At 47.5% G+C, this 20,629-nt stretch overlaps 1 protein-coding gene across 10 annotated transcripts in view; it reads left to right on the forward strand.

The window, feature by feature from the left end:
* Positions 1 to 20,629, forward strand: part of RGS3 (regulator of G protein signaling 3) — a gene marked incomplete at its 5' end in the record, with an annotated part of 163,344 nt that overhangs the window by 38,275 nt on the left and 104,440 nt on the right. For 3 of the 10 annotated variants that reach the window (XM_080819965.1, XM_080819976.1, XM_080819966.1), the window contains 3 exons: positions 6,593 to 8,066; positions 8,201 to 8,340; positions 8,438 to 8,579. In XM_080819965.1, the coding sequence (XP_080676091.1) occupies positions 8,495 to 8,579 (85 nt within the window). Of the gene's footprint in view, positions 1 to 6,176; positions 6,357 to 6,592; positions 8,067 to 8,160; positions 8,341 to 8,363; positions 8,580 to 20,629 lie in introns of those variants that run through there. The other 7 variants (XM_080819970.1, XM_080819973.1, XM_080819971.1 and 4 more) reach the window with 7 other exon arrangements.

The raw sequence follows: 20,629 nt of genomic DNA on the forward strand, positions 1-20,629 counted from the left end.
ACAACTGAAGCAAAACCCTTCTGAGTCCCTACCCAGTGCCCCAAGAATTAGGAGGTCTTCCCAGTGTGGCTGATGAGTATAAGAAGTCTTCCTGGCCTGGTGAGCCACAAAGATGATTCCCTGTAATCCTTATGAGTGGTTCTTTCCCCAGCCTTGGGGTACTTTTCTCACACCCATGAGCTTATAAGCACTTATCTGAGGACTTGAAGGGAGACCCTCTACAGATCTCTGGGGCTCTCTTTGTGCAGCTCTCCCTCTCCAACATGCTAGCCTGTGAACTCTAGCTGCCTTGGCCTCCTGAACTCCTCAACTCAGGGATTTGGAGTTGGCCTAGCTTCCCTCTCCCTTTTTGCAAGTCTCTCCGGGCAGTAAACTGGAGCAATCATCGGGCTCACGTTGTTGGTTTTCTGTTTCTCAGAGACCTTGTTGTCTGAGGTCTAATAATATCTTAAAAATTGTTGTTTCATATTTTTGTCCAGTCTTTCAGTTGTTTCAGGTGAGAGGGAAAATCCAATCCCTGGATTGGCTCCAGTCCCAAGATGTTACTCCATCTTGGCCGGAGGCAGAGATTTATGTTAAGTTCAGAAGACTTTTGGAGGCCCTTATGGACCTCTTGACTGTGCCAGGCCAACCTGCTTATTGGCAGGCCAGGAAGAGGCTGCCTCTTGGAAAGGGCTTTCAATATCACTACAAAGACACCGAGCCATTCTAGGAAAGGCTGGGGACCCTGCTTTCCTTCTCTGGACTTTAAATCTCTAGTTTTTATCCTTGGATTCAACCTACTATTTTACAGTTCTCTGGTGGTGAGGGCTTTGGTCTCTTGTACTTTGAGAGCTTGTTTGAAGGTTCTAGCAGTGGAGCACAACTACTCATATACCCCTGACCGAATCCCGGCCCTCCTCTGTCAAGGAAGGTGGTCCACTCTGCTCAAGTGTGCAACTTTGGGGGGATGCACATGGCACACGGAGCTGTGAGGGAAGAGGGGGACACCCGCATGGCCAACCAGGCTAAGTGAATCAACCCTGGAGACCAGTGGTGTGACAGATGCCACAGCCAGATGGCCTTCACATCCTGGTTTCTTCTACTTTGCAACAGCACCTCTCGGCTCACTTGGAATCTCAAGTTTTTTACTTGGTTCCCACATAGACCCTGTTTGTGTTTTTAGGTCACCAAAGTCTTCTCCATCTGAGGCAAATTACAGTTTCTCGGTGGTGCTTACAGCGACCAGAGGCTGCTCTTGTAGAGAACCACTAATCCAAAACCACTGTGTTCTACCTTGAAGACGAATTGCAGACATACATTTAAAAAGCAAATCCTGCATTTCAAGGGTGAATAAAATACCACTTTACAAAGCATTCCAGCTGGTTAAATTTAGGACGAGAAGAAAACATGACCCGAGAATATTCTCTGGCTTTGAGCCCAGGGTATTTTTCCCTTTAGAGTGAATTTGGTACATTTTCATTCATGTGGAGCTGTTGCCTCCCAGCATTTTATTCTGGGATAGAAGGTCAACAATGACTGCCTTGTTGCTAAAGCCAATGGACACTTCTCAGTTATTAACCTACTTGACCTCTCAACAATATTTGACGTGGTTGACAATTATTTCCTTCTTAATACGCTCTCTGGCTTTCCTTACCCCTCTCGTGCCTTTCTTCCCCTGCTTGTCTTCTCAGTCCTTGGTTCTTTCCTGAGCCTTCTTCTCATATTAAGCGTGCTCCTTGGACTCTCCTATCCATGCCCACAGCTTTCCTGGGAATTTCCACATCCATATGTCTAGGATAAATGTTTTTCCTGAGCTTCTTGTCTAGTATCTACAGCTGCTCACTCGATATCTCCACTTTGGCGGTGCGTAGGTCACTTAGTCTCATGCCAGCTCCTCCTTCCACGTTCCCCATCTCTGTAAAGGGCACTTTTTTTTTTTTTAAATTTGTTTTTTTAGTAATCTCTACACCCAGCATGGGGTTTGAACTCACAACCTTAAGATCAAGAGCTGCAGGCTCTCCCAATTGAACCAGCCAGGCACTCCCATAAAGTGTACTTCTAAACATTGAATTTCTCAAGCCAGGATTCCATTTTTGCATTTTATCTTCCAACCAATCACCAAGTCCTATAGATTCTACCTCTTTCCATGCCTTCTAGCCACTATCATCTTCTGCCTGGGCTCCTGGAGAAGACTTCACCTAACAGGACTTTGTTTCCTTTTTTTTTTTTTTTTTTTAAGTACTTTCTGTTTCCATGTTTCCAACCTTCAGGCCACCCCTGAGGCCAGAGTGATCTTTCTAAAGCATGAATTAAAGCCCCATTCTGGAATCTTGCTTAAAATCTTTCGATGACTGCTGCCCTGTGCTCTTAGGACAAAGCCCCAGCTCCTTTTTTTTTTTGGATAAAGTAAACAAAAATTCTTTGTTGTAAATTTCATATAATGAATTGATTGTCACAGGATGCCTCCACTGATTTTTTCCTAACTCTTGCATCCGTAGCCAACCTGTAGTTTTAATTAAATGGTATTTTGGCAAATAGAGTTGCTTCCTAATCTAGACAATCAATCAACAAACCAAATAAAGCCCCCATTTGTAGTATGTGCCTATTTCTTTAGTGCAAATACTCCCGCCATGGTTGGTTTCCAGCTACCAGTGTGACATCACCGCACATGGAGTTGGAAAGAGTTGCACAGTAGTGTATGGATAATAATAAAAAAATAATAAAATAATTAGGAAATGATGAGTTTTGAGAGTTTATTAGTTTGTGTAATATAATTTTAATAATGGCTGTGTTTAACAGCCAGCTTGCAAAATCCTAAAAATTTCACTATCTGCCCTCATAGGCCTGTATGAATTGTCTCTAGCATATCATTGGATTCCCATTATAAATATGGATTTCCTAATATGGGTTGAAGTTAAAAAGATGAAAACTGCTCTAGAGACCTATAATTTTTTAGGCTTGGGTTTAACCCAGTCTTTAAATCTCCAGGGATAAAATTACATAATTGCACATGGGCCAAACCCATTTCCTTTCTACAGAAATTCAAATTCTGAAACTTTCAAGAGGTACGTATTTGATAGTTCCTCTGGGTGATGTCTAGAGTTTCTGCTCACCCGGCATCCTTTCTGCTTTTCTTGGGGTGGGGGATCAGCCTCTGATTTTCCTCTGGGAAACCACCTTCCAAGCTCCTTTTAATAATATGTGACACTTGTATCTGTTTACCTTTTTGCATATTACTTCCACCCCCACACTTGAAGTTCCCTGCCACCCTGTTTCCCATCTTGAGTTCCTCAAATGAACAATGCTTTGCTCTCCTTTGCTGGCCTTTGGGTGTGTTGTGTTGTGTTTTTTTTTGTTTTTTTTTTTATTTTCCGGCATGTAACCCTTCCTTCACTTCCTTTGCTTGGCTAAATCATCCTTCAGGTTGCTTTCTTTGCAAAGTCCTCTCTGACTTCCTTTACCAGCTCAGCCCGCCCAGCTCCCCAGGCTAAATGAGACGTTAATCTGTGTTGCCACAGGTCAGCACGATGGTTCCTCTATTGCAATGCCCACCAAAGTTTCTCACTAGATCATACGCTCCATCTTGTTCACTTCTAGAATCCTGGTGACAAGTGTGAGGCTCAGCACAAAATAGTGTTTAGCTTCATAAACATTGGTTGGATTTTATTTTATTATTATTTTTAATTTTTTAAACGATTTTATTTATTTATTTGAGAGAGAGAGAGAGAGAGAGAGAATGAGAGAAAGAGCACAAGAGGGAAGAGGTCAGAGGGAGAAGCAGACTTCCCACCAAGCAGGGAGCCCGATGTGGGACTCGATCCCGGGACTCTAGGACCATGACCTGAGCCAAAGGCAGTCGCTTAACCAACTGAGCCACCCAGGTGCCCCTTGTTATTATTTTTAAAAGATTTTATTTGCTTATTTGAGAGAGCACTAGCAGGGGAGAGGGCAGAGGGAGAGGGACAGGCATACTTCCTGCCAAGCAGGGAGCCTGAAGCCAGGACCCTGAGATCATGACTTGAGCCAAAGTCAGATGTTTAACCTGAGCCACCCAGGAGTCCCTTGAATTTAATTTAATTTAATTTTTTAAGATTTTTATTTGTTCATTTGACAGAGAGAGAGCATAAGCAAGGGGAGTGTCAGGCAGAGGGAGAGGGAAAAGCAGACTTTCCACTGTTTTTCCACTGAGCAGGGAGCCGGATGCTGGAACTCAATCCCAGGACTCTGGGACCATCACTTGAGCTGAAGGCAAATGCTTAACCAACTGAGCCACCCAGGAGCCCCCCTTGAATTGAATTTTAATGCATCAATAGCCACAGAGGTCTCAGTCCTCTTGTTTGTAACCTAGCCATCCTGAGCAGGACTGGTAGGAAAGACGACATTCTATAGTGATTCTTTGGCTGGATTCTGATTTCTCCACTGTTTACTTACTGCTTTGGCAACCTGATTCAGTTAAAAACTCTGACCCTTAGTTGCCTCATTAATAGAAATACTTGAACTTCCTGGAGGCAGATGATTTTTTTTCTTTTTTATTTCTCTGGTTTACCAGTATTTTATGCATTATTAGTCAATTACACTGCCTCTCTTGTGTGATGATTATTCATGTCTTTTGGTACATTTATGTTTTTCTTACTGATTTGTGAGACTTCTTGATTCATATATGCATATTTGCCATATATTTTGTAAATATTTTAAATTCATTTTTTAATTTAAAATTAGAAATTTTTTATGACCATAGAAAAGCTTTTAATTTTTTTCAACCATTTTAAAATGTAAAATCTATTCTTAGTCCATTGGTACAAAAATAGGGGGTGGGCCAGATTTGGCTTGTAGGCATAGTTTGTCAACCTCTACACTAATATGCTCATTAAATTTGAATGATCTTTGCATTCCTAGAATAAAGAGCACTTGATCATGAATATACTGCCAGCTTTTTTTTTTTTTTTTTAAGATTTTATTTATTTGACAGAGAGAGAAGGAGAGGACAAGGGGGAGCAGCAGAGGGAGAGGGAGAAACAGACTTCCCACTGAGCAGGGAGCCTACCATTGGGCTCTATCCCAGGACCCCAGGATCATGACCTGAGTGGAAGGCAGGTGCTTAACTGACTGAGACACCCAGGTGCCCCGTGTATGGTGTATCTGTGCACGGGTGTACATGGGCAGTATTATGGTATGTATGTGTATGTGTGTAGAGTGTGCGCAACATGTTTGTGTTGTGTCTGTAGTATACTACATATGTGTGGAGTGTGAGTAAGGTGTGAGGGAGACATGGAGGCCCACTGCCTAGGTGTGCTGGGGTGCTCAGGGCCTGCCAGAAAGACAGACTTGGTCAGCAAACTTGCCTGTCTTCTTGGAGAAAGCAGGGCCTCAACTACGACCCTTTCTGGATGTCCCCTTTGGACAGTAGTGTGGGTGAACAGGCCTGGTTTCTCCTGCAGCCGCCCTGCCCAGGCTCCCACTCACTTCTGTCGTCTTCTCTCCTGAGAAAACAGTGACCTCCCTCTTTTTTTTTTTTTTAATATTTTATTTATTTATTTGATGGAGAGATAGAGAGCACAAGCTCCCACTGAATAGGGAGCCCGATGCGGGGCTCAATCCCAGGACCCTGGGATCATGACCTGAGCCGAAGGCAGCTGCTTAACCGACTGAGCCACCCACGTGCCCCAAGAGTGACCTCCCTCTTTAAGAGAAGGAAGTGTCTAGTGTTCTACTAAGTAAAAGGGCCTTTCCTGTTGATGGTGAAGGTGGTGGAGATGGTGCCCCTGGAGGGGTCAGCTCAGGATCAGAATGGCATTGGGTTCTTCCAACTGAATAGTTAGCTGCTGAGTGGACCTTTATCCTGAGTGGGGGTGAGATGCTAGTGTGGGCTTCAGTCTTTCCCCCCTCAGGCCACATTCAGATAGTACAGCTCCATCCTGCCCTTTGGGGTCCCACCCGCCTGAAGGTGCGTCTGTACTTTGCTCCAGCTTCCTGAGCCCAGATTGTGCTCCCCAGGACAGGCTCCACAGTGGTCCCTGGCATAGCTGGAAAGGGACCACTGCAATCTTGGACATATCGCTCTCCCTTTCCCTGTGGACCTTACTTTGCCTTGGCTCCAGAATGCCACGCTTTCTAACTCCTACTGGGAATAAACACCCCTCTCAGGGGGCATCCTCGGGTCATGCCTAACTCATGTTCCTATCTTGTTCCTGCAGCTCTAGAACAGCTCCAGCCTCAGTGTCCTTTCTGCATCCTGTGGCTTGAGCCTGAGGTTGCCTTTTTCCCTGGCTGGATGGAGCGGCAGGGCCAGCATACCTCCCTGCCCAGAAAGGATGCCTGGATGCAGATTCCCCCAGCCAGGAGGAGAATCAGGCATGTTCAAGTCCAGCATGCAGGTATGTCCACTGTCATTGGTTAGGGCCAGGGGAGTAGGCTTGCCCCTGCTATGGGCAGTGCTCATGGAAAGGGGGTTGGGAAAAGGGCAGAACAGGGCTTCACAACGTGCCAGCTTTCAAACAGTCCATTGGCCTTTATGTGTCTCATTTGCACTTGACCACCAGTTTGCTGATCTGGGGACTCCTTCTCTAGCTTCTGCTCCCTGCTGGTAGCCAGCTGGCCCTGTGGCTTCAAGTTTCCTTACCTGCCTCCAGGAGGTAAGTCTGCAGCCCGTACTTGCTGTTGGCCATGAGGCAGGATGGAGGCCAAAGAAGAACGGATGGAGGATGGCCTTTGGGGCAGGCAGGCCTGGGTTCAAATTTAAGCTCTGCCAACCGTGGATCAGTCACCTACCCTCTCTGCCTGAGGTTCAGATTTATCTCTGGTATACTGGGGTTGGTACTTCCTTGGATCACTGTGAAGATGAAATGAGATGATATGTGTAAATTGCCCAGCTCAGCCCTGGCACCCGGTACGCAATACATATGACTTTTCTCCCCACTTTCTCTCTTGCATCCTCCAACCTTGTCTGGAGTGGATCCCTGGGCCAGATATCCATCTGGCAACTTCCAACACCTCCCATTTTTAGATTTACATAAGACCAGCAGCTTTCCCTCCCACAGCAGCAACAGACAGAGATTTGCAGAGCAGATGTCTTGGTGTGAAACTGTTCCCAGGAGGTGTCCCACGAATGTTTGCTGACAGAGACATGTAGGGACTGACCTTCCTTCCAGCTCTGCCTCCTGGCACCTGCTCTGGAGACTGAAAGCACTTACCCTCCCTGCATCCCGTGCTTTCTGTCCCCTTGGATGCTGTGGGCCTGCGCTCCTGTTCCACAGGGGCAGGCTGCAGATGGGGGCCTGTGAGGTTGGCTGGAGCAAGCTGTTTTGGCCTGGACCTGTGCCAGTCTCCTCTCATCCAAGAGGAGTCTCAAGAGGCAGGTGGAGAGGGCAGAGTTTGGGAAGGGCCTGCAGCCTGGTGGGGGCAGCCAGTCCAAGCACGGAGAACACTTTTCCAAACCCTACTGTGCCGGGCCAGGAAGATGCTCCTTTGCGCTTGCTTGAGTCTGGTGATTACAGGTCTGAGCTTCAAAGCGTGTTACAAACCTGGCTAATTGCTGGCCTGGGGGAGCTGGACGAGCAGGCCAGCCCACCTGCGTGGACACGCCAGGGGCCGCTGGCCTCACCTGGGGCTGGGACTTCTGGCCTGGAGCCGGGAGCCCTGGTGTGGCCGCCCGGTTCCTTCTGGCTCCTCCCGGAGACGTACGGTAGGCAGCTCGGAGGAGGGGCCACCCGGGCTGCAGCTGTGCCCCATGCCCTCGCGGTTGGGGCGCTGCCGCCTCCTCCCCCGGGCCGGCGTCGGATCGGTCAGGTGGAAACCTCCGCATTCAAACCGGCGCGGGCCAATCAGGGCCCGGCGCGCCGGCTCATTCATTCAAACGCTCGCCGCAGCCGGCCTCCCGCTCCCGCCTCCGGGACACGGGCGCGGTGGCGGGGGAGGGGGGGCGGGTGAACCTGCTGCCTCGGTTACAGGGGAGCAACACAGAAGCCTCGGGTTGCAGGCGGTCCTGGCCGGCTGCGGCGGGGCGGCCATGGAGCGCTCCCTGCACCGTGTCTCCCTCGGGAGCCGGCGTGCCCACCCAGACTTGTCCTTCTACCTCACCACCTTTGGTAAGTGCCCGCGACAGCTGGCTGCCAGCGCTGCCTCACCCTACTCCCAGTGCCCGGAAAGACCCCCCACCCCCCCGCCTTCGTGATACGTGGGGCTAACAGCAGTGGCTGCCTCCTCTGGCCCCTTCCTCTAGGGTTGCCCAGTGCAGGGGGCGGGGGCAGGCTGAGCAAGCTGCGGGCCACCACCTGCTGCCTGGCCAGTGGTGCCAAGTGCAGCCGCTCCTGCCTCACTGGGCCGGAATCATCACAGCTCCATCCGTCTTTCAGAGACCCGGTTTGTACCACTGGAGTTTCCCATTAGCCAGCAGCTCATGGTTGAATCACCGTCTTGTTACTACATCTGGAGATTTCCTCCATCCTCTTTCCCTTAGGACAGGTGCGGGGTGCACCTTGGCGACTGCACCTTGGATCACTGACCCACAGCAGATATGGGAGAATTCTCTTCTCCAGGAGTGACCAGCCTCTCAGGAGGGTCACAGGCCTGCCCTGGAGGGCTTGAGGTAGAAAGAAATGGTCAGTAGGCCCCTACTCCCAAACCCCTTGCTAGCTCACCTGGATTCCCCCAAATAGCAGCCGGGCAGCAGCTGCCCCAACGGTCTGGGCAAGTCCAGCCTCCCAAGAAGCCATGATAAGGCTGAAAGCCCTGTCGGAGAATGCTGCCGCCTTCAAGGCTGTGTGTGTCCTCCCTGGTTCTGCCACTCCCTGTGGAGAGCGGGTAATAGTTCCTCCGTGGAGACTGGAGATCCAGATCCCGGGGAGCCAGGGCCAGACTTGGTACCTGAGCTCAAGCCTTCTAAGAGGATTTGTCCAGCACTGCTTTTTTTTTTTTTTCCTTAAATTTGTATACCATTTCCTTTATAAAAGTTGGGGTCGTTACTGCAACACGCAGGACTTAGCCCAGATTTCACTGACCGAACAGCCCAGAAGTTAGGCCCTCCCTGGGGTTCTGGCTCTTCTGTTCTCAAGCTTACCTCTATCAGCACGCTTGATTCTGCACAAACTCCCTTTTTCTCTAGGAGCGGAGGGAGTTGTAGAAAAGCAGTGGCTTCGCCCCCAGCAGTGGCCTGTGGTGTGGCATCCTGGAAGTCACTGGTCTAGTGGGTGGAGCGCCACAGTGGGAGGAATGAAGCCGTCGCCGTTTGTTGAGCATTTACCATGTGCCATGCCTTATGTCAAGTGTTTTATGTCCTTTAATCTCCCTGACCCTTGCAAGCAGTTCCTGTTAACCCCACTGGGATGTGGGAGCCTACCAGACCAAGGAGGTTTCTAGGGTGACCTAAATTGGTGGGGCTGGGGTGGTCGGGAAAGAGTGTCGAGGAGCTTTGAGGTTCTATTACCTTAGCTGTGTCCTGATTTAAAAGTAAAAATATTGGGGCACCTGGGTGGCTCAGTTGGTGAAGCGTCTGCCTTCGGCTCAGGTCATGGTCCTGGGGTCCTGGGATCCAGTCCCACTTCCGGCTCCCTGCTCAGCGGGGAGTCTGCTTCTCCCTTTCCCTCTTCTGCTTATGCTCTCTTGCATGCTCACTTGCTCACTCTCTCAAATGAATAAATAAAATCTTTTTTGAAAAAAGGTAAAAATACAGCTCATTGTTTTTCCCTCCTTATTATCACTTTAAGATGGCTTCATTGTTGAAAACTTAGTGAAAGGAAGAAAGCAAAAAATCACCTGTTCTCTGACTCCTAGAAAAGATAGTTGTCAGTTAACAGTTTATATCCTTCCAGACTTACTTCTGTGTGTGTGTGTGTGTAGGGGTGCGTTAAACAATTTGAGAAGAATCAAGACCATATTATTTGTACAGTTTTAGAACTCATTACTTTTCCTTACTGGTATAGTGTGACTATTTCCTAACATCACTCCATGTTCTCTATTGAATTAATCATCCTGCCAGATCTGGGAAGTCGGGAGTGTCCAGACCAGCAGGGACTGGATCCTTGGCCCCACCGTGGCCTCAGGGGTGGGTCGGATGGTTATCTGGGAAGGTTGTTTCTTGAACCAGTGACTGTGACCTGAGTGTGCAGCAGACAGGCAGGAACCTGGTGGGGTGGGGAGCCTCCTGCTGTTACAGTCTCCTTTCACATCTCTCTGAGGGAGGACACAGATGACACTGGAAAGTTCTGCCCTGTTTCCTGCTTAAATCCTATTTCCTTGACAAATGCTGCCCCTCTTTGAGGCTGCTAATTTTTTTCATACATGGAGTGGTCTTTGCTTGTCTGCTCATGAATGAAGATTCGTATCAGTGGTTACCAGACTTGGTCACTTGGCAGAAACACCTGGCAAGTCCGTTGAAAACACAGATTCTTGGGGTGCCTGGAGTCGGTTAGGCGTCCGACTCTTGGTTTCGGCTCAGGTCGTGATCTCAGAGTTGGGAGATTGAGCCCTGTGTGGGGCTCTCTGTTCAGCATGGAGTCTGCTTAAGACTCCCTCTCCCGGGGCGCCTGGGTGGCTCAGTTGGTTAAGCAAGTGCCTTCTGCTCAGGTCATGATCCTGGAGTCCCAGGATCAGGTCCCACATCAGGCTCCCTGCTTGGCAGTGAGTCTGCTTCTCCTGCTGACTTCTCTCCTCTCATGCTCTCTCTCTCAAATAAATAATCTACCCCTTCCTCCCAGCTCTCTTTTTCTCTCTCTCCTTCAAAGTAAATAAATAAATAAATCTTTAAAAAAAACACAAATAACCCATGATAGATCCCTAGGATCTTGATAAGTCTAGCCTGGAGCCTGAGAATCTATAATTATAAGAAGCCACAGAAGTATTTTGGTGATTAGCCTGGTTTGGAAGCTATGAATTTAGGCAGCTTCGGTAGCCAGTGTGAACTCCCTTAACATGAAGGTCTTTGCTGAGTTTACTCTGGTTCGCTGGCCTTTCCCCAGCATGGCAGGTAGCCCCTGGCCTTCAGGAGTGGGCTTTGCCCTAGTAGAACCAGGTGAAAGTCCTGCCTAGCTGGTGTTTTACCTCGAGCTCAAACATTTAAAGGGAGCTAAATTTCCGGGATCTCTGGAATTCTAAAGAGACAAAATTGTTTTCCTTCCAGGGAGAGTACTCTTGAGGTTTATGTAGTGTGTGTGTGTGTGTGTGTGTGTGTGTGTGTCTGTGCGTACGCGCACGCAAGCATATGGGTACACCACCTTGTCCCCCAGCAAGAGACACGTTCAAGTAACATTATTAGTTGGCCACACGCTGCCTTCTAAGGAGGTGTTCTGGCTCCAGGAGAGGGGAGAATGTAAACCGGGCCTAGAACCCAGCTCCTCCAGAGATGACAAGTGTGTTTTCTGTAGAACAGATGCCAGCCTGCTGCTTGGCATGTCGGAGAGCGGTGAGCGAGGCGCTGAACTGGAGGCTGTGACCAGCCCCGCCAGCTGCCCCTGGCTGACTGTGCTGCTCAGAGCCTGGGCCAGGCCCTGGGCTTGGCCAGGAAGCCCTTCCAACGACTTCTCAGGGGCTCATGCTTTGCTGGCTGGGGTCCTCAGCATTCATTGGCTTTCCTGTCATCTGGGGTTCTGTTTGCTTGGGAGCATTCAGAAATTCTCAGTTTCTGGCCTATCGAGAGTCCTTTTGTTCTCTTTTCTAATTCTGCTCTATTTTTTAAAAAACCTTTTTATTTTGAAATGTAACACACCGACAGAAAAGTGTCCCCCCAAATGACGTGCAGCTGAGTGACTCATCACAAAGCAAATATCTGTGTGACTTTCACGGGGTTAAGGGGGGGCAGTCAAGATGGCCAATATCCAGAGACCTCATGTTCAACATGCAGAATTTTTTCTTTATCATTCAGTTCGTAATAGTTTCTAATTTTCATAGTCCTACTTTCTCAAGTCTTTAGATGATTTGGAGGCATGTTTCCTAATTCCCCAACAGTGGGGATTTTCTGGTAATATGTTTATTCTTTGTTTTGTATTTTGGTCAGTGGATATACTCTGCATCCTTTCCCTCCTTTGATGGCCCAGGATACAGTCAGTTTTTATAGATGTTCTGTGTGTCCTTGAAAAGTTCTGCAGTGGTTGGGTGTAGTGTTCTTTGTATGTGTCAGATTTTGGTCAGGTTTGCTAATTATGTTGTCCAAATGCTCTACATCCTTGCTGATTCTGCCCTCCCACATCTGTGCTGTCAGTTACCAAGACAGTTGTGTTAAATTTCTCCTATGGTTGTACATTTGTCTTTTTGTCATTAAAGTTGTCTTTCTTTTATATATTTTGAAGTGCTAGAGCATACAAATTTAGAACTGTTATCTTAGTCGTGAATTAAAACTTTTATTATTATGAAGTCTTCTCTTTATTTCTAGTGGAGAGAAAGTCTACTTTTCCTGATGTTAACATAACCACCCAGCCTTCTTCTGATTAACAATGAATTGCCTGGTGTATCCTTTTCCATCTTATTTCTGTCAATCTTTCTGTTTCTTTATGTTCTGGGTGTACTGTGTCCCTTACAAATGCCATGAACAGAGTTGTTCTGTTTGTTGGTGCAGACCTAGGATGTCATCTTCCTTCAAAAAGATATTTGCTTCAGGAGCCTGGGTGGCTCAGTTGGTTGAGTGTCTGTCTGTCATGCTTGGGTCATGATCCCAGGGTCCTGGGATTGAGCCCTGCATCCGGCTCCTTGCTCAGCGGGGAGCCTGCTTCTCTCTCTCCTTCTGCTTGCCTCTCTGCCTGCTTATGCTCTCTCTCTCTCTTTCTCTGTCAGATAGATAAGTAAAATCTTCAAAATTTATTAAAAAAAAGATATTTGCTTCTCTTAGGTGCTTGAAGTCACTAGCGTTCTGGAATAATCCTAATGTTAGGGATTGGGATTATTTGAGGTTAAGCTGCAGGCCCTTGAGGAACTGCATTTCATTGCGGCTCACATATTCCTGAGGAACAACCCTTTGGGGTTCCGATCCAAAAAGTCAGGGCTCAGAAGGACCCCACTCTTGACGGGTCTTGGTCTCCAACTCCTGTCCCTCTTGCTCTGTGAGGCAGACAGATACTCTGCTCAGCCTCTCAGCTTCTCCGTCATCTCTCTGGAATTTGAAAACACCCCAAGGAGAGAATTAGCCCAGGAAAACATTAAACTTCATTCCATGAACCTCTCTGCCTCGAGAGCCTGCTCTGTAGTTCCTCTCTGTCTTGTTGTATCTCCAAGAAGCTGCTTTTAAACATTATTTTTAAAAATTTTTAATTTTATTTATTTATTTGTCAGAGAGAGAGCATAAGCAGGGGGAGTGGCAGGCAGAGGGGGAAGCAGGCTCTCCGCTGAGCAAGGAGCCGGATGCAGGGCTCGATCCCAGGGACCCTGGAATCATGACCTGAGCTAAAGGCAGATGCTTAACCAACTGGACCACCCAGGCGTCCCCACGAAGCTGCTTTTAAATATTTTGCCCAGCTCTTCTAGATTTCCTCAGTGGGTCTGTCATCTCAGAAATAGAAGTCCCCTATGCGTGTTTTCTAATTTTTCTGAGTTGTTTTTACTCTCTTCATCTCCTCTCCTTTCTTCCCTCCCTCCTTTCCTTCAACCCTTCCATCCTTCCTTCCCTTTTACTTCCCTCCATCCTTCTTTTTGTCTTATCAGTGGGAGTGCCCACTATTTGCCAGGCTCTCCATGTACGTTAGAGCTCAGTTTTACAAGAGCCCTCCGCCCCCCGTCCCCACCCCAGAACGGTATGATTCTTCTTCTTTCCATTGCACAGATGAAGAGACAGAGGTGCAGTGATTCAGCACCATTGGTGGTGGACCCAGGATCCAAGCCAGGTCTTACTGACTCCAAAACTCGTGCTTTGCTCATGGTTCCTTCTGGCTTCCACTCTTGTGTTTTCCGTATTAGACTTGTTCTGCTGGAAAACTTGATAGTGAAAAAAATAACACACTGTAAGACATGATGAAAATAAATCACTGACTTCGTGGTGTGGCTTCAAGCCATCGGTAAGGATGTCATAGGTGCTCATCATTATAAGATACGTAACTATGGAGAAAAAGTCTGTAATAATATGACATAGGTAAGGGTGGCGAGTCATTTATAAAATATAAAATATAAAATGTGAAACTGACAATTTTGGAACTCAAATCAACTAAAAGGGAGATTGTGAAAGGAAAGAAGAATGTGAATTTTCTATATATTGTGATACGGGACACATGAATTTGTGTAAAAGAAAACCATTTGCTCTGCGGGTGAAGCATGTTCATGAGCGTGCTGGGCCGTCGGTGGGTTAACGTGGGGCAATTCCAGATTTTATAGTTGAATTGGTAACGAGTATGGTTTGAATCTATCAAAATTCTTTAGGGAGAACAATCAGGGACCTCACAAATGGAGGGCCTTTTGTTCCCTTAGTCATATTTATCTTAGAACCACATTTTCTTAACAATTTTAAAAATTGAAAAATTGTCCCAGAATTGAGATCAGGTTTATGTCCCCTGGCTGTGGAGGCAATATGGGGGTGTATTATTTATCTATTGCTTCATAACAAAGTACCCCAATACCTATTGGCTTAAAAAAACCCAAAGATTTGGTATCTCCCCATTCCTGTGAGTCAGGAATTTGGGAATGGCTTTGCCGGCTGGTTTTTGCTCAGGGTCTCTGCTGCCAAGAGTTTAGCCGATGTATGCTGGTGAGAGCAACATATTCCTGGAAGGAAAAGCATCTTGGGAGGCCCCATTAATATCAGGTTGCAAAGGAAGTGGAGAGTCAGAAGAGAAGAGTCACACTGACCCGCCATTGTCTCTATCTCACCACTCAGGCCCCCCGCTCCCCGCCGGGCTCCGGGCTCTGTAGGCCTCCTCCCGCCAGCAGGCACCAGCATAAGCCAGGCCGTTTCTCCAAAGGGAACTCAAGACTCTCTCTCTTCAAAAGAACAGACACTTGACAGACTCCCTGCAGCCTGCCATTTGTCCTTTAGAGGGGAGAAAGTGAAATTGGTAAACAGGTGTACCCCTCTTGGAGCCTCGGTCAGGCTGCCCTGTGGGTCAGGTGGCCCAGGATCCCAGAGAGAGGGGTGCCTAGCACCTGGTTGTCACTCTCCTGCACACACAGCTTTAAGGTACAGACCCGTCCCCACAAATTCAGGGGAAATCTGTGAGTGCTGGTGGCCGGCCAGGCTCTGTAGAGATTCAACCTCCTTGGTACGTTTGTCCTGACATCCTCCCCCTTCCTGTGGCTTTCAACACATGATAGCTCCTAAATGGGGAATTGCTTTTGAGGTGAACTCTGTTTTGGGATGACTACTCCTTCCTGCCAGCCAGGCAAGTCCCTCAGATGTATTTCCTGCACACCCCAGGGTGCCATGAGCTCCCTCTAGGACACGCCTCTGCTGACCCCTGAGGCCAGCTGTGGTGGGCAGCCCCCGTCTTCTTGCTTCGTGTTCTGAGTGTGTCTCTACCTGGCTGTGTCCTGAGAGTCCGAGTTCATCTTCCCGTGGCCCTCCACAGAGTAAAGTCTGCCAGATTGAATTTCTTTAGCCGGCTTCCATGCCCTTTTTTTTCTGCAGGTCCCAGGGAGTCTGAATCCCCCTAGGTCCTGTGCCAGCAGCGTCTTGGGGGACATTTCTCCGAACCTGCTCTCTTTTTGGTTTCCTCCTGGCTTCCGAAGCAAAGCTGTGGCCATGGTCCTGTGCCTGATGGCTCTCTGGGCTCCTGAAACCCAGGGTGGCGCTGGCAAATGCAGTGGTGCATATTAATGGTTCTGGAAGACCAGCTCAGAGCACAGGCCAGAGTTCTGGAGTTGAGGCCAGCATTCTGGTCTCTCGTTCTGGTCTGTCTTACCCATGTCACTCTGGGCCCAGGACAAGTCACCTTCCATATCTGGGCATGACTGTTCCGCCTTCCAATTGAGGAGGTGGGACAAGATGATTCCAGGGCACTGGAGACGCATTCATTGGATGGGATGAGCTAAGAGGGGAGGCAGAAGGGACAAGTGTGGTCAGGGTGGGTGGGGGGGTAGGGACACATTCTTCCTTTTGCCCTTGTCTGTGAGCCCACGGATGGGCTGGGGGAGGGTGTGTCCCTTGGGGGTGGGGCCTGAATCTGGTCTGTGGGGCTTGCTTTCTCTGGCTCTCCCCCAGGAGGCCTGCGTGGCAAGGCCTGCAAGGGGAGCTAGGCAGACTCCTCTGATTTCCGAGTCAGTCTTTGCTCCAGGCCCATCCTGTGCTCCAGCTCTACTTTTGAGCCTTGCTCACGCTCCTGCCCTGGTCACTGGGATGCCGGTTCCCTGCCATTGGGCACCCGGGCATTCAGATCTGTCCTTCTGACTCGGCCCCATGCAGGTGCCCGGCTAATGTTTGTCAAGTGGAACTAGTGATCGTTTGTGCTGGGAGATGTCTCCATCCTGATTTCTTTCCTTTTTTTTTTTTTTTTTTAATTAACATATAATGTATTATTGGTTTCAGAGGTACAGGTCTGTGATTCATCGGTTTTATATAATCCAGTGCTCATTACATCATGTGCCCTCCTTAATGTCCATCACCCAGGTACCCCATCCCTCCAACTCCCTCCCTTCCAGCAACCCTCAGTTTGTTTCCTATGACCAAAAGTGTCTTATGGTTTGTCTCTTTCTCTAGTCTTGTCTTATTTTTTTCCCTATGATCCTCTGTTTTGTTTCTTAAATTCCACATATCAGTGGGATCATATGATAATTGTCTTTCTCTGATTGACTTATTTTGTTTAGCCTAATACCCTCTAGTTCCATCCACATCGTTGCAAACAGTAAGATTTTATTTATTTTTTTGATGACTGAGTAATATTCCATGCTATGTATATATGTATGTATATACATATGTCTATATACACATCACATCTTCTTTATCCAGTCATCTATTGATGGACATCTGGGCTCTTTTCATAGTTTGGCTATTGTGGACATTGCTGCTATAAACTTTGGGGTTCAGGTGTCCCTTCAGATCACTATATTTGTATCTTTGGAGTAAATACTCAGCAGTGCAATTGCTGGGTCGTAGCATAGCTCTATTTTCAACTTTTTGAGGAACCTCCATGCTGTTTTCCAGAGTGGCTGCACCAGCTTGCATTCCTACCAACAGTGTAGGAGGGTTCCCCTTTCTCTGCGTCCTCGCCAGCATCTGTCGTTTCCTGACTTGTTGATTTGAGCCATTCTGGCTGGTGTGAGGTGGTATCTCACTGTGGTTTTGATTTGTACTGCCCTGTCCATCCTGATTTCTGTGAACTGTCCATTGGGTAGGTGATGGTATCGTGCAGCTCACTGGCTCCCACAGCTTCGGAAAGCCAGATATGTTTGGACCAAAGCCGCCTTTGCGCCGGTAATAGTTTCAGAAAAGATGTTTGGCATTAAACAGAGTCGCCTTTGGGTTTATGAGATGGGATCTGTGACTGCTGGCCATTTTTGTCTGTTTCAAAGACTTCTCCTACCCCACACTGGGTGAGGCACATTTTTTGTAGATTTTTCAGGTCTAGAGGGCGCCACAGTGGTAATTGTTCAGATCTTGAGCTTATAATGCCACGGATTCTCTTGGCGCCTTTCATGCAAGGACCTCCTCACCCTCCAGCATTATCTGATCTAAACACAACTTGGCGAGTGCGGTAGCCCCTGTTATTAGCTCCACCTGGCAGCTGAGAAACAATGTGGCTCTGAGAGCGAGGACAGTAGTCAGGGCTGGAACTGGAACAGGCCTCCAGGGTTCTGAGATCTGTGTTCTGGGCAGCAGAACAGCAGGAATTTCTGGTGGGTGAAGAGCTGCACAAGGGTTTGCTGGAGCCTGGATTGTCTGGGTTTGCAGTTTAAACACCCCCAAAGTGTGACAAGCGCTCAGAATTTCCCTCCTTTCTGTTCTCTGACCCCTGCCTGGCCTTCCTCCAGCCAGCAGCAATGCACAAGCCTCAGCCACAGTCCCAGTTTCATGGGGCATGTCCAGAGATAAATAGTTGGGATGATGAAGGGATGTCTCACTGTGCCATGAGGAGTGGTGGAAAAAGAGAGCCCGGAGACTGACAGCAGAACCATGTCTGGGCAATAAAAGCTATTGAGAGACCACTTCTCGTTCAGTATAAGATGGAGTATTGAACAATCAGGGTTATTGTAAAAGAAAAAGGGCTCCCATTACAGAAAGTGAGCTCCCCATCACTAGAGGTAATCAAGCAGAGGCCAATGACTATAAGACAGGGTTGTCATGGATGCAAGGGCTTTCTGGTTGCTGTGTGGGGTTGCTACAGGCTGGGAGGCTCTGCCCTATCCTCCTTGTCTCGCCAGTATTTATCCACCAGGTGGATTGAGTTCAGTGGTTTCTTAAGGTTCCAGAAAGAGTCCACTGGAGTGAGGAAAAATTTTGAGCATGTCATTGAGGAAGAGGAGTATGATCCTTCTCTCTGTCCTTGCTGAAAGGCCACTGGGCATTTGTGAGGATGGCTTGATGTTTTGTTTTGTTTTTATGTTGTCTTTGAAAAAATTAGAAAAGCCAGGGGAAAAACCAACTCTTTGTTCTTCACCTGCTTTCCAGCCCTGGTCCTTCTGTTATGACATGGACCCCTCCCTCCCTCTCTTCCTCCTCTTTTCTCCCCTCTTCCCTTTCATTTCCTCTTCATATTTTTTATTTAATTTGTATTTTTAAAATATTTTATTTATCAATAAATAAACTGAGAGCAGAGGGGAGGGGCAGAGGGGGAGAGAGAGAGAGAATCTCAAGCAGACTCCCCACTGGGCCCAGATCCAGACTCAGGGCTCCATCTCATGACAAGATCGTGACCTCACCCAAAATCTAGAGTTGGATGCTTAGTTGACTGAGACACCCAGGCATGCCTCCTCTTCTTATTTTTAATTATAGAAATGCTATAGTTCATATAATTTGTATTGTTGAAACAAGTGATAGAATTAAATTCCTCTTGACTTCCCTTCCTCCAGTTCTAGACACGATCCCTGTTTTTCATTTGGTACCCTTTTACAACACACACACACACACACACGTAGAAATAGATGTCATCTGTATTGTTCTGCAATTTTCTTGTTTCTCTTAAAAACTTATCACAGTGTTCCCCCTGCTAGGACATACAGAATTCCCCCATTAAAAAAAAATTATTATTTTTTAAAAAGATTTTATTTATTTATTTGAGAGAGAGAGAGAGAGAGCATTAGAAGGGGGAGAGTCAGAGGGAGAAGCAGACTCCCTGTCAAGTAGGGAGCCCGATGCAGGACTCGATCCTGGAACTCCCCGATCACGAACTGAGCCAAAGGCAGTCGCTTAACCAACTGAGCCACCCAGGCGTCGTTATTATTATTATTATTATTTTGTAATAGCCCCTACCATTCCAGGCACAGCTAGTGACAGCTCATTTAACCATTTTCATATTAACAGACTTTTCAGGTGTTTCCAATTTGTCCTTGTTTTAAACAGTGCTGGAGCTCCAGCCTTGAGCTCAGGTGTGTGGGTTTTTGTCTGTGATAGTTACGTCAAAGTAGAATTGCTGGGTTGAAGGACATGCACAATTGAATTCTGATAGATACTGCTACCAGAAATTTCCCTTTGTTACACTTCCTCCCACAGGGTTTGAGAGTACCTGTTTTCTTACATTTTTAACCAACATTTGACATTATCCGTCTCTTTTTTGAAAGATTTTATTTTATTATTATTGTTTTTTAAGTGGTGTGGAGCCCAACACAGGGCCTGAACTCAATGGCCCTGGAGATCAAGACCTGAGCCGAGATTGAGAGTCAGACGCCCCACTGACTGAACCCCCCAGGCACCCCTAAAGATTTTATTTTTAAGTAATCGCTACACCCAAGGTGGGGCTCAGACTTCCAACCCTGAGATCAAGAGTCACTGAGCCAGCCAGGGACCCCAACATGATCTTTAAACGATCTGCCACGCAGATTGATAGAAAATGGTATTTTATGGCTAATTTGCATGTCCCAGGTCTCTGTGAGGTCGAGCATCGTCTCGTACATTTATTGGCTGTTTTGTCTTCTCTGAATTTGCAGTTTATGACCTTTGTCTATTTTTCTATTGTGTTGTCTCATAACCTTGTTTATCATATCTTTAATTGTAGTAGACATTTAAAAACCGTATGGAGTTAGACTTGTCTATCTTCTCCCTTGGTGCCCCTGCATTTGTGTCTTGCTCAGAAGGCATTTTCCAAGCTTATAAACACACTCAGAGCGTTCTAGTCCGGGGCTCCTCAACTTTTACTTCCTCCCTGGGGAGCTGGTTAAATTGCAGATTCTGATTCAGCATGCCTGGGATGGGGGCCCGCGATTCTGCATTTCTAGCTCTCATCCAGATGCTTCTGATGCTGGAGGTTCTCGGACCACAGGTAGCATGGCTCTATGCCAGCTTTTCTTTTCTTTTTTTTTTTTTTTTTTAAGATTTTATTTATTTATTTGACAGACAGAGATCACAAGTAGGCAGAGAGGCAGACAGAGAGAGAGAGAGGAGGAAGCAGGCTCCCTGCCAAGCAGAGAGCCTGATGCGGGAGTCGATCCTAGGACACTGGGATCATGACCTGAGCTGAAGGCAGAGGCTTAACCCACTGAGCCACCCAGGCGCCCCATGCCAGCTTTTCTTTAGGGAGATCAGGATCCTGTGCAACGGTGGAGGCTGGTAGCATTGACTTTGAAGGATCTCTCTGCCCTGATCTCTTTTTTT

Source organism: Martes martes, assembly GCF_963455335.1.
Source record: "Martes martes genome assembly, chromosome: 12".
Classification (NCBI taxonomy): Eukaryota; Metazoa; Chordata; class Mammalia; order Carnivora; family Mustelidae; genus Martes; species Martes martes.